The sequence below is a fragment of the Armigeres subalbatus genome, chromosome 3, assembly GCF_024139115.2.
Source record: "Armigeres subalbatus isolate Guangzhou_Male chromosome 3, GZ_Asu_2, whole genome shotgun sequence".
NCBI classification, from domain to species: Eukaryota; Metazoa; Arthropoda; class Insecta; order Diptera; family Culicidae; genus Armigeres; species Armigeres subalbatus.
This window is the reverse complement of record NC_085141.1, coordinates 39,624,797-39,639,059: the sequence shown is the minus strand read 5'-3', so window position 1 is coordinate 39,639,059 and position 14,263 is coordinate 39,624,797. Positions and strand designations below refer to the sequence as shown.

The following is a 14,263-nucleotide window of genomic DNA, read 5'->3' as shown; positions in this document are numbered from 1 at the left end:
CCGTCAAATATCTACACCAGTGCTTTACTTATTTTCCCGTGCTTGGGGCGCTTGACGATTGAACATATATACTGCCACGAAGCTACTGTTCAGGGATATTCCGTCCCTTCCGAGATGCTTGGCCTGGCATTTAGCAACATGGAAGATGAATATTTATCGAGATATTTTATTAAAATGTAGAGTATGTATTTAACCCAACGGAATAAATATTTTATTTTATAGGTATTTATTACATACCTAATCAATAAATGTTTTGCTTTATATTAAAAAAAAAATGAATTTTATCCATTTCGATTTCCGAAACGAAAACCTCGACGAAAACATAAAAATTTCACCCATATTTACGTGAATTTTACCCATAATAGAATACCCATAAATAGGTGAACATTACCAATATTTCCATGAACGACTTGTACTCAAATATGGGTAAATGGCATTTCACCCATAAATACGTATGTGCACTTTTTGGAGATTATGGGTACTGTTCACCCATATTTGGGTGAACTGAACTAAGCGTGTTGATTGATCCGTTCAAGAGGTTCAAGAGTGATTCCAGTGATTCATTTCAGTATATGTATGTAGTAATTTTCATAACGAAGAAATGGTGAAAAATTGTGACTCCCGAGCTTTCCACGTAAAAAAATGCAATAATACCCTGCTAAACAGTTGCTGGTCAAGTTAGATCCCATCTCGCGTATTCGAATTCGACTCATTCAGTCTCACTCAAATGACGAATAATAGTTTAATCATCAAGACTTTCCTTTTGAAAGCCTGGAAAGAAAAAAAGCGGCATCCGTTTCGAAATGTGCTAAATACACTGTTTCCGGTGGTTGTTATTGGATTGTACGTGTTAAGTCGCCTCGGTTACCAGCGGAGCGCTGCATCTGCCAAAGAAAGTTTCGTGATTACAGTCAGGGTAGGTATTTATATTTATATACGGACGATACACTGCCCATGATCGCATATTTGTAACATTCGCATTTTGGTTGATTTTGTAAATCGTTTTTCAATAGCTCCCACAAACTCAATAATTTCCGCCTTACCACAGATAACTAAGATAGTAAAGTCTATTTTACTTTTGTGGGATTAGATGCAATCAATTACCACTTCTGAACGAATCACAGGCTTTTTACAAAATGAACAAAAATGCGATCATGGGCAGTACAGATTAAGCATATAGTGTATATATAAAATAAATATAATATAAGCTATTTTACGAAACGGCTGAAATGAAGTGAAAATATATAGAGCTTGCTGACGTTTAATCATCTTTCTCTTTCAAGTGCATAGGCAGAATAGGATTTGTTTTCATCGGGAAACGTTTCCCGATGAAAACAAATCCTATCCTTCCCATGCGCTTGAAAGCGAAAGATGATTAAACGTCAGCAACCCTTAATACTCATTGGGTGAAATGACATGAGATCAAACACTAGTGCTGTCCAATGAGCAGCTTGAAGTTGTTCCCGTCCTGCTCGTTCTTTTAGGTCAACAAATGGGCATGAGCAGGACAGGGAGAAACTTCGAGCTACTTCAAGCTCTCATTCGCGAAGTCGAAGCAAAATTCTTCACACAAACAATGACAGTTCTTTATGGGTTTTACAGTAGAGCAACAGAGAGGAGGAGATGGCGGCCTTGTTTCACTCAAACTCTGACAGATAGCAATGGGATTTCCCATAGGAGGGAAGAGCAGAATTTGCTTCGACTTCGCGAATTGGACAGCACTACTAATATTTACTAAATTATAAGGAACACTTGCGAAAATGAAACGAAATGATGATGATGACGGAATGATAATAAGGGTTGCTGACGTCAGGGATGCCAGGGGATATTTTCAAATGTCTTCACAGTTGAGTAAAAATGTCTTCAAATGTCTTCAATATCAAAATTATGATTATCAGTGAAAAAATTTCAAAATCCAATAGATTTGTAATTTCAATCATCTCCTTGTTTTATGTATCGTTTATTTTTACACACTCAAATTGTTAGAATTCAAGAGAATATTATTTTAAATCTTCATGAGTAAGGGAAATGGCTTTCCCTTGGATTTCCTAATGAGTCTTTAAATATAATTCCAACGGATTTTTCTAACTGAGTTTCCTTGTGGAATTCTTCTGAATTTATTTTTAAAGAATTGCCTGTAGGGATTCGGAAAAATTCACCGTGAAATGGCCAATACCGACTTCCATAATGACCTGAACAAAACTTCCATAAGATTTACTGCAGAAATTTCCGGAAGAATTTCTGGAGCAACTTCAGGATAAATTTCTGATGGATTTTTCGGAGACTTCCTAAAGGAATCCCTGAAGGAATTTCCGGAGGAATTGCTGTTGGAACATCCAAAGGATTTTTTGAAGGAACTTTCAGATAAATTTCTGAAAGAACTTCCGGATGAAACGCTAATGAGCGATTCCATGCAACAGCATCAAAATTTAAGAAAATTTTTAATTCATGATTTTCTATTGAGTTGAAACTTTGCACAGTTTTTCAATTTCATCTAAATCGTCATTTTTCGATATCAAATCTTCATATTGAGTCACGACTAACTTTTCAAAAGGGTGTATGTGAAAATGGTTCAAAAATATTTAAAAAGCTGCACAGCAAAAACGGAATGTTCGATTGTTATGATTTTTTCAGCAAAGTTTGACAACTACACGGTTGTTTGCAAAAACCCATTAATGGGTGAAAAAACACCCATTTTCGCTAGAAGTGCCTCTCCCCATTTAATGGGTAAATCCTGTTTACTCATTAATTAGGCTTTCAGCGATCGTGTACGTACACGCACGTTTCACTCACACTTTTACTCGGTTTGTTTGCAACCACGAGCAGCTGTCACGGCAAAATCAAATGGGATTGTTTGCAACCACGAACCTGCGTTCGTGTTGGTGAGAAATGTCGGCGAGACCCTAATGGGTAAAAGAGGTTTCTGTCAATAGATGGGTATTATTTTACCCATTAGGAAGAAACAAGATTGCTGGAAAATGGGTAAATAAATACCCATTTTTGAAAACGATTTTGTCTCGCCGCAAGCGAATTTTTCCGGATTTATAATATATTTTTCAAGTAAATTAAAAATCAGTAAAATTTAAATTTTATTTATCAAATGTATCGACAAGTACATGTATATCAAATCCTTCTTAGGGCCGATTTCTTCACCTCCGCTTAGTGCTTAAACCAGGTTTAAAGGCCCAAACGCAATATAACGGAACGGCGACGGAACAGCAAATTTGACAGAAAATATATGGACTAACTGTCAAATTTTCTGTTTCCGTCGCCGTTCCGTTGTATTGCGTTTGGGGCTTAAACGTATGGGTAAGCACCGCTTAAGAGTTAAGCGGAGGTGAAGAAATTGGTTCTTAGTGATCTTTTTTCGGATGCTCTGCAACAGGAGCTGATCATCCTGCCATACGTCCTAAATGCTGTTTCCGGATGATGGTCCGTTCCGTTCCGAACAGGGTTCATTTTCTCGGGGGTAGACCAGATTCAGAATCATTAGCCTGTACGGTATAAGGATTGATTCTATAGTACTCACTCACAAAAAACTCCGCATTATATTCATGAGTTCACACATGGATTTTTGCAATGGGGGTAACGGAATGGATTCCATATTTTCGACACATATATTCCATGCGCCCACATGCATTGCATGAGTGTTCACACATACTATCCATAGGGGTCATAGTATTCATGTGTGAATTTGTATGCAAATAAGTATGTGCCGACGCATGATATGCATATTTCAAAATACATGGATTTTTGCCATAAAGTATGTGTCGATTTTTCTGAGTGTACACTCAAGTAAAAAAGGTCATTCCATTCATGTGCCAACCCACATGGATTTTTGCAATGGGGTTATACTCATGGAAGGTATGTGTGAAATCAATGAATCATCGCCAATATTTGATTCTATCAAAAACATTGTTTATTAAAATGAAATCCATAATGTTGCCACATACTTTTCAAGAGATCAGTTTATGGAGTACATTTGCAGGAAAAATGATTTTTAGTTGCTGGATTTTCATATTTATTCTGGAATAGTTTCGGTTTTCTAATGTTTATTTTTTCTCTTAATCAAACTACGAATGTGATATGTAATGAAATTTTATTGATAAAATGTTTGCATATGAGAACTCATCAAACGCAGGACGACTTTCGCCGAGACTAATTATTGCATATAGATAGCAGCGGCCGTAAACTGTTCTGAGCAGAGTTGTTTTGAGAAGCGCTGGATGCCATGTTCGCCTCCTTAAAAATAGCTGGCTTTCAAGCTGGTGGTTGCTTTTTGGGTTGTTCTTCTCCCTTACGCTAGCTGCAATGTCCCGTATTTGACTAACCTTTGGTCGAGCTTCCATCTTCCTTTTGATGATGTTAAGCGGAATGTTCAGATAACGAATGCGGCGGATTTATTTTGGTGTAATTGCTGGCAGTACCTGGAATGGTAATTTTTCAGTCTTTTAATAATTATATAAATGGAATAACTTGTGAATTACTTACAAATTCGAACGCCGAAATGGGACGCGAAAGACACGAAAACGTTAGCGTACCGATGCACTTAAATTTTTCTGCTTTAGGCTCAGCAACGAAAGTTTTCACGAGACGCCATTTTTTCTCAACTCGTTTTCAACAGCTTTTAGTCGTCGAGTTGGTCGGTGAATGCCTGATGAACATTCAGTGAGGCTTGAATTCAATGTATATTTGTCAAATGCAAGGTATGTGCCGCACGTATGATGACCATTTGAATCATATTAATTTAATGAGAAGACGTATTTCAGCACAGTATGAGCAAATACACATACTTTTAAGGAGTCAATTTTCTTGCGTGTAAGATATAATTAGAAGATTTCATACAAGGACTTACTTTTTCTGTATTTTTCCTTTACGTTCCTGAATTACGATCATTTCGGGTTGTCCAGACTGGAATGTAGAATGGAGATACTTTTTCCTTGAATTTCGCTAGCTGATGACCTGTATAATGAGGAATTTTAATAATATTTGTAAATATTGTATAAGATAATATAATAATAACCTACGATTACAAGCGTTTCCTTATTTTTTTCTTTCGGAAGAAACTAAAGACACAAACAAGTATTTTTTCACCCATTAATGGGTGAAAAAATATACATTTTATAACGACAAATATATTTTCAAAATGGGTATTTTTTTACCCATAGCATGATTGATAAATTCCCCCATTTTGTGACAGATCGTAATGCTATTTGAAAATGGGTGTTTTTTTACCCATCAATGGGTTTTCGCAAACAACCGTGTAAATGGTGATTCTTAAGAAAATGTGCACAGTAAAAAAAAATTTTTTTTGCCTTTAAAAATATCATTTTTGTCACAAAAACTCAAATATCTCAAAACCCTATCTTTTTTCGAACGTAATTTTTATTTGGTGATGGTAAACTACAGAGACGATGTTATTATATAGAGACACGCGGAGAGAATAAAAGCAATTCTGGCTTCACGGCCAGCAGACAAAAATATCCTGTGCGATTGGCAACATAAAAATTTGTGAGAACTTGAAGTGACTCTCAGCATGAGCAGTTATTTCGTTTGCTCCAACCATATATCCTGCCCCGTTCAGCACCATTGCCATATAATGCAACGAGAAATATGATAAAATGCGATAATAAACTGGGTATAAGAACTCCATAAACAGCTTAATTTACTTAACTTTCAAAACTTTTTCATATTTTCCATAATGTTGATTACAATACTTATCTCGCATTTAGCACCGATTGGTAATGTTTGTTTACTTTGCTCGTTTGGTACCGCGTTTGACGGTTCGTTTGGTACTTTCGGCTTCACTCTGCGCGGGTCTCTATCTATAAACAACGTCTCTGGTAAACTAATAAACAAAAAAGTTATGACATTTCAAACATTTCACAATTTTCACATATAGTAAACAAAAAAAAAATTTCCGTGTATTTTTTTTTTCAAGAATCGCAGTTTGATGCTGATTTTATTGTTAAGGGCCTTGCGTGAGTTAAACAAGTTGTTTGTATGATATTCCATATTTATGTATTCATCGATATTATGTATATTATATGTATAAATAAATAAAAATGAATTAATATTATCCTAAGTATTAAATTAAATGTGGCAGTTACACAATGTTGTTATAGAAACTCTAAGAGTTTTGGGTTTGAATTTTGGTATGGGTTATGATATCATGAAAACAGTTTATTAATACTTATTTTTATTTATTTTTATTCAAATTTTTAAAATATCGAACACTTTTGAATTATTATCAGCACAGTTTGAGTATAGTTTTGCTTTAATTTTATTTTCCGACAATGGAATGAAACAGTGAAATTTTTGGGTTCCTTGGATCGTTTTCGCGTTATTAAATTGCTCGCTGAGCTCTGAAGCCTTTATTTCGTACTCTTCAGTAGTAGTAAAACAAAATGATAATTTGGTTAAATCTTTTTCTTTTCTACGATTTGCCCAATCAAAAAGTTCTTTCGCAGTTTTAATTGGATGCTCACGTTCTTTGGCTAAACTTGCTCTTGTGGCCATGCGCTTTATTGTTCCTCCAATAGCATCACAAGGACCTTTGCCATGTGATGTAGCAAAAAAATGCCATTCTGCATCAATTCCGTACATTGATTTAAATTGACATAGGCTCGAAAAATTCTTACGATTTTTGTACTGCGACGCTGCTCCATCAGACATGAAATATATCTTTTTGACTTCTTTATGCTTATCAACGCGTAAAAAGTTAATCATTTTTTCAATGAACAAGTTTACGGATACTGAATCGTGTCTTAAATCTTCGGAAATTATTATGCATCCCAAGATAAACACTCAGATCATGATCATCTCAATCAGCCTCCGTCGAATCGCGCTGGAGCGCGCCCATTTACTTTACACACGGCGGCTATTCAGCTTTGGCAACCCCATTCGGCGGCGTATTAAATTTAACAGCACAGACACGCACCTTGTGTTAAAGCTTATGGGCGCGCTGCTGCGCAATCTTTGCTTGCGCGTTACCACCGCGAAGTGCTGAGGGTTTTGGAAGAGCGCGACAATATAATAAAACTTAAGTGTTCAATTTGCGTACTTCCATTAAAATAAATAACGAATGGATGAATTGTAGCTTGTTGTACGTTCCAGTGATGGGACTGCACTTCATCTTGCAATACAAAGCTGTAATTTTCAGAAAAATCACAAATGACTAAAAATTCACCATTTTGTAATGTATTTTTCGTATTTTGTAAAAAGCTCAATTGTTCTGTTTTAATGAAATCGTGAGGGATTAAACTTTCTAATTTCAAGCAAAAATATGACACAAACTCATCTACAGGTTTTACAATAGTTTCTATGTCACACCTATCCGTGGTCACCCATTGCTCAAATGATAACTGATCAATATATTTTTCTTCAAACTCAGCGAATAAAGTATTTTCCAATGATGAAGAATCTGGACAATCCGAACAAGATCGTAGATAGCAATTTGATGTTGTATTTTCACACAAAAGACTACCAGTTAACATTTTAATATCCTTTGTTAAATTGATTCTTTTCAAACTAGGGTAAAACGTCCTATTATGGAGGGGTTAAGCACCGTGTCAAAGCAAAATTGATTACAAAAATTCTTCAAAAAATACCTGTTGGTCGATTTCCACATTGTAGTAGTTGAATAGGATGCTCGTTAACTATAGTTTCGTAAATATTACGTGAATTGTGCTGAACTTATGTTGTTTTGTTTTTATCACAATAAAAACAAACTACCGCAATAATAGGACGCAGTTGCCTATCGTTGCGATATTTTTTGAAGGTCAGTCCTATCGTTGCGGTATTGCATGTAATTCTTATGGAGAGCGATACCGCAACAATAGGACCTTAGCACTACCGCAATAATAGGCTCAAGGGATTCAAATTTTTAACGAAAAATGGTGATTTTTCATCATTTTGAACGGAATTTTGTCAAACAAAAGCTGTTCTAGTCGTTAATTCGAAGAGTTTTAGCGTACCCACAATTGTTTTCAATGGTATTATATCCAGAATGGACTACTTGACCACTACCGCAACATTAGGGCATACCACAACGATAGGACGTTTTACCCTATGTAAAATAAGATTAATATTCTCATGGGTTGTGCACACACACACATTATGTGTTCCTGAATTGGAAAGAAGCTTACATTGCCTTGGCCGAAGGCTTGCAAATGAGGAAAAACCTATTTTAATATTATCGTGAATTTCCTTGAAGCGTGTGTACGCTTCTTTCAAAGTCGTCATCATTAATCGTTTTTGGATTGCTTGACGCTTTCCATCTTTTTTTACTGATACATAATCTTTTTGACCAGGCATAGCTCGACTTACTTCATCATCTTCAAAATATTGAACTACTATTTCTTTTGTCTCATCTGTTAATGCAGTACTAGACCTAGTATTTTTGGTTGAAAGACAGTTATTCTTCAATTGTTGGTAATAAACGTAGTCCATCTTACTCCATTTAATCGGAGTCACTTTTATCCCAGCTATGCCCTCGTTAAAGCGTTCGATGTTGACCTTTTGGATACACTCATCTTCCGATTGATTTGTTGAAACAGATTTCGCTGATGGTACGGTGGCAAGGCTCTCAGCACTTAATACTTCTGGTAATTCCTCAGTTGTTGTCGATACATCTGGCAATTCCTCAGTTGCTGTCGTTTTCGAACTTCCTGCGCTCTGCTCAACCGATGATATACAGATTGCTCTTTTGTCAACGTTTAGACGGCAGGACGTGCAAATGCGTAAATTTGTATTCAATGTGGACATTGGAGCATAACCAGTCGCTTTCAGTTTATCTATGGTGCTTTCGGTGAGATTTCGTAACTCTTTTGAACACTTTTTTCCATCAAACGGCCTACAACAGTTGAGAAAGCGGCTACTCATGTTGTTCGTAATATTTCAATAAACAAAATCACTTTTAAGTTTTTACTGACTAGTTTGGTGTCATTTGCTTGACTGAAGAAAAAAATTACTATAAGATCTTTAACAACCTTAGTAGTAGTAATTTTTTTGCTATTTCGTGAGCATTGTCATGGTATGTACCTATCATGCATTTGTTGTTGTTGAAGATACCCGTTTCCTCCCGATCATAAAGTTTATTCTCTAAGAGGTATATTTTTTGCAGGTAAACTATAGACGTACACGTGTATATAAATCTTTGATTTTGCAGCTTTTGTCTTAAAAATAACATTTCTGATATGTTTCTATCAACGTTATTATCAACAGGTTTCAACACTATTAAAAGAATTTTTCGCCAGTCACGTGCAATGAAAATTATGACACTATCAATACTTTTGATCACAACACTGGATCGTGTCTAAGTTTCTTATAGATGCTATGAATAATTAAATCAAAATATCATGAAAACAACTTGTTTAAATCACGTCCCTTAACAATAAAATCTGCATCAAACTGCAATTCTCGAAATAACTTACACAGAAAAAAATTTTTTACTAAATGTGAAAATTGTGAAATGTTTGAAATGTCATCATTTTTTGTTTATTAGTTTACCATCACCAAATTTTTATGGTAGATAGCTAATATAATGGACCGTTTTCCCTAAAAAAATTACGTTCGAAAAAAGATAGGGTTTTGAGATATTTGAGTTTTTGTGACAAAAATGATATTTTTAAAGACAAAAAAAATTTTTTTTTTACTGTGCACATTTTCTTAAGAATCACCATTTTGTTGTCTAACTTTGCTGAAAAAATCATAACAATCGAACATTCCGTTTTTGCTGTGCAGCTTTTTAAATATTTTTGAACCATTTTCACATACACCCTTTTGAAAAGTTAGCCGTGACTCAATATGAAGATTTCTCGCTTAACTTTTCAAAAGGACCTAAGTAACATTTTTTTCATGAATTAATTTGAATAGCGCAATCATCATAACAACATGAAAGCTTTTGATTGCAGTACTCAAATTAATTCATGAAAAAAAGTTACTTAGGTCCTTTTGAAAAGTTAAGCGAGATTTGATATCGAAAAATGACGATTTAGATGAAATTGAAAAACTGTGCAGAGTTTCAAATATTTTCGAAATGGTCGCTCAGGATCGACAGACATGCCCCCGTGGAATGCCTCTAATGGAACTTCCGGAGGAATTACAGGAGAAATTCCGGAGGTATTTTCTGGAAGAATTACTAAAGGATTTTTCTGAAGAATTCCTGGAGGATTTTCCTGAGGACTTCCTGAAGGATTTTCCTGACTAATTACTGAAAGGGTTTCTGAAGAAATGTCTGAAGAAACTTCCGGAAGAACTTCTGGATAACTTTTTGGAGGAACTTCCTGAGGTATTGCTCAGGAATATTGCGCAGGAATTTCCAGAGAAAATATCGAAGAAATTCCAGAGTATAGTTCAAGAGGTATTATTGGAGAATCTTTCGGCAACATTCTCGGAGCATCATCAAGAGGAATTCCTGGAGAAACTTCCGAAAGGATTCTTAGAGGAATTTCCGAACGAATGCCTGCAAGAACTTCGAGAGCAATTCCTGAAAGATCTGCTGGAGGAAGTCGTGAAAGAAACAAACTGAGGAATTTCTGAAGGAGCGACTGAAGGAATTTCCGACGGAATTCTTGGAGGATCTAACGGAGAAATTTCTGGACGAACTTATGGAGGAGTTGCTAAAGGTACTTCCAAAGGAAACTCTGGAAAATTTTTCTGAAAAATCTCTAAAATCTCTAAAGAAATTGCTGGACGAATTCCTGGAGGAATTTCATGGGAAATTTCAAAAAGAATTCCAGAGATGTATTACTGGAAAAATTCTTAGAGGGATTCCCAGTTAAAATACTGGAAGAGTGCCCAAAAATATTTATTGAAAAAAATATCAAAGGAATTCAAGGAAGAATTCAACAAGGAACTGTAACGAGTTTACATTGAACTTTCTACTGAGTCTTTAATAAAAACTCTGGCGGTTTTTTTTAGGAAATTCCTCTGATTTTTTTTTCAGAATTTTCTCCTGAACAAATAATAGTAGTTTGTGCAACTAGTTGCAAAAAGATTATTTTTTCAGCACGAGTTGGACGTGCTTTGGACGATAAATCTGTACCAAAATAGTAAAGACCGATTTACTCCACATGATAATTCTTGCCAATAAGCCATTTTATAGAAAGCTCAAATGACAGGAGACCAAATACTAATATTTACATTTTACAAGGAACATTTGCGAAAATGAAATGAAATGATGATGATGATGACGAAATGACATGCAAATTTACCAAAACAAAGACCGAGCCATCCACTCAAAATTTCGATCAGCTGTTCGAATCTGTCTCATAAAATGGCTTATAAATAATGTTGCTACAGAGAACAATCAGATTATATGTTATCATACTGCATCGCATAGCTCTACAAGCCTTGATGCGATAGATGAACTCGTTTTTGGAAAATTCTGATGTTATGTCCATCAAACTTTGATCGGAGACGAGCCAGCCTCGGGCTGAAAGTCTCCTTAATAAAGACAAAAAAAAAAAAAAAATCCATCAAACTATTTCATTTATTACGCGACGCAGATAATACACTATCTGACTATTGTTCGGATGTTGGATTTTCATTATGGCACCCAAATGAGTTTTTACTTACTTATGGATCCTGTACACCTCCGGTGGTGCAAAGGGCCGACTTGAAAGATCTCCATCCTGAGCGATGCCCGGCTATCGCTTTAACCTGTTGCCAGGTTAGATTTCGGTCGACTTCTTTTATTTCTTTATTGAGGCTTCACCGCCATGAGCCTCTGGGTCTGCCTCTGCTGCGATGTCCCGCTGGGTTCCAGTCTAATGCTTGCATACAGATTTCGTTTCCGCCCCTACGTGGAGTGTGGCCGACCCAGCCCCACTTCCGATCCCGAATTTCTGTTGCTATCGGCCTCTGGTGACAACGACGATGGAGATTTGGTTTTGTTGACGTTGATGACTAAACCTGCCGAGGATGAGTGCTATAATGGATATTATGCAACCCATTTGAGTTGCATAATGTTCATTAAAGCACCCATTTTGTTGGTATGGAAAAGTAGGCCGTTTTATCACTCAAAGACGAACTGTAAACCAGATATTATGATCAGGAATTGCAAAAAAATAATTAACGGTGGCTATTCTGAGAAATATCCATTTAACTCCAGAACAATTTCAATTTCTTGTCGACATTCGTAAGAATTTTCTATGGAAACTAAAGAAAATTTGAAAGACAGACAGACAAATTTAGACAAATTTCTTCTGGAAATAAACATGAATTCTTTGTAGGAGTTCAGATGATTTTCCTGCAAGAACTTGATAATAATTTTGTGGAAATAAAGATGAATTTCTCTTTTAAATTTTGGGGGAATTCCTTTACTGCCCATACTGAAATTATGTAACCATTGCTTGGTTCCAATTATTGTTTGCTGGCCCTGCCACAAGTCCGACATCCCTTTTCCTTCGAATATTAACCACTACGCCCTTTGAAAAAATACACACCCACTAATACTACTATGGGACAGTGTCGGCACTCAGTGGCTTGATGAGTGTGAGAGCTCTGCTCCACTCCCAATATGCTTATGGCTTGAGGGGTGACTTTTGAGCGGTGTATACGACGCTCTTAAGGCGTAAGATACTTCGTCGGGAGTTAATGCCGTTCACTCATAGGTGGAGTCACAGGTCGAAGGGTTGAACACATTAAGGGTACGAGCATAACTGTCAAAAAACGTTTATGATTAACAATCATAAACGGTTTTTGGTAACCTCCCGCTCCAACGGGGATCCGAATTCCTTTAAAAGGCTTGTTCCGAGAAGATCAAGCCCTCTTTGTGCTTGGAATTTGGAAAGTGAAAGTAGTGCGCGATAGATTTTCTTTTAGAGGTGGCTTTGTTAGAATTGTTAGTAGCTATTAAAAGTTAGTGATTCAAAGTGTGTTAGTTGATTAGTACGTATCTAATTATAGCTAACACGGAGAACAAAAAAAGTGAGAAACACAAAAACGAACATTGTTAGTTTAAGAAAAAGGTCCTCGAAGCGGGCCTTTTCTTTCTCCACAATCTCGACAGGCAGAAGGACAGTGGTGAAAAGTGTACGCGGTGAGAAGTGATCATCTCGAGAGGCATCCAGGCCGGGTTGGGATAAGTCGCCATTTTGGACGTCCCGTAAGACCCTTAACAAAACGGACACGCTCTTCAATTGTCCGGGACGACAGCCACCGTATACGTCGCCATCTTCCAAGCCAAGCGGAGGTCATCATCCTCGATTGCAGTGCCATCGCATCATCACTGGCCTCATCGAATAACGCCTTTATCGAGATTTAGTGGTTCGACTTTCTGGCAATCCGCCGGGAGCCACGTGCCCATCGTTACCTTCTTCGGGCACCCCGCCGAGAACCTCGCGGCCATCACAACCCTTTCGAGGCCAACACCGATCGGAAACATTCGGTCATCAACCCGCCGAGCAGTGTTAGCAGCCATCGCATGGACTATTACTCGTAGAGAGTCACGCAAGTACCCCTGACGTCACACTTAACTCAATAAATTTGTAATGTAGTCGAAATTGAGCTCGATTGATTAATTTAAAAGTGCATTGCCCTGAGGTATAGCGTTTCCACCTCTTTTCGGTATTTTCGCCTAGTTTTGGTTCAGAAAGGAACCTATTAATTTCACTTGCACATTCCCCTTGCCAATAATATTTCGGATTCGGTTTTATCTCGGTGTAAATCATTGATGTTGTTTCAGCTTATTCGACACGTGTGAAACCAATGGGTAAGTGAGTTCATTTCCAGTCGTTCCTGCGAATTGAGTTCCTTCAAGCGTATAGGAGGTATTGTGAGCGCAAGCCAATAAGCGACCCTTTGATTAATTAACCCTTTACCAGCGCCCAGCAAAAATTTAAATTTTCATTACCACCCACCTCCGATAGGAGAGGTAAAAACAGCTTGCCGTTTTAAGTTAACTTCGTCCTCCAAACGAAGAAGAAATTGGGGGGTTGAGAACTGTCGAACTGAAAATGGATGTGGAATTCGAACTTTTGTACAAGGACGTGTTGGTTCATCACCTCGAACGTGAGGAGATTGAGTATGAATTGAAGATTCGGGGTCTTCCATTCACAGAAACAGAAACGCGCGCGACATTGATGAGACGATTGAGAGATAAGCTGAAGGATGATAGGAATAAACAGGTGCAGGATATTGATTTTGATCGATTGGATACGTCCGTTGATAGGGAAATACATATAATTGATACGAGAATCAAAGAAGTGAAAGACTTTCTAACGAATGCTAGAAAGTTCGATGGTATTCGCGACAGTTT

General features: G+C 36.9%; 1 protein-coding gene across 1 annotated transcript in view; it reads left to right on the top strand.

Moving 5' to 3' along the window:
* The first annotated feature begins 524 nt into the window (after window positions 1-524).
* The window catches only part of LOC134226164 (ATP-binding cassette sub-family A member 2), a 122,855-nt gene continuing 109,116 nt past the window's right edge, over window positions 525-14,263 (top strand). The window contains exon 1 of the mRNA XM_062706759.1: window positions 525-916. Within this exon, the coding sequence (XP_062562743.1) occupies window positions 728-916 (189 nt within the window). The 5' untranslated portion in view covers window positions 525-727. The remainder of the gene's footprint in view (window positions 917-14,263) is intronic.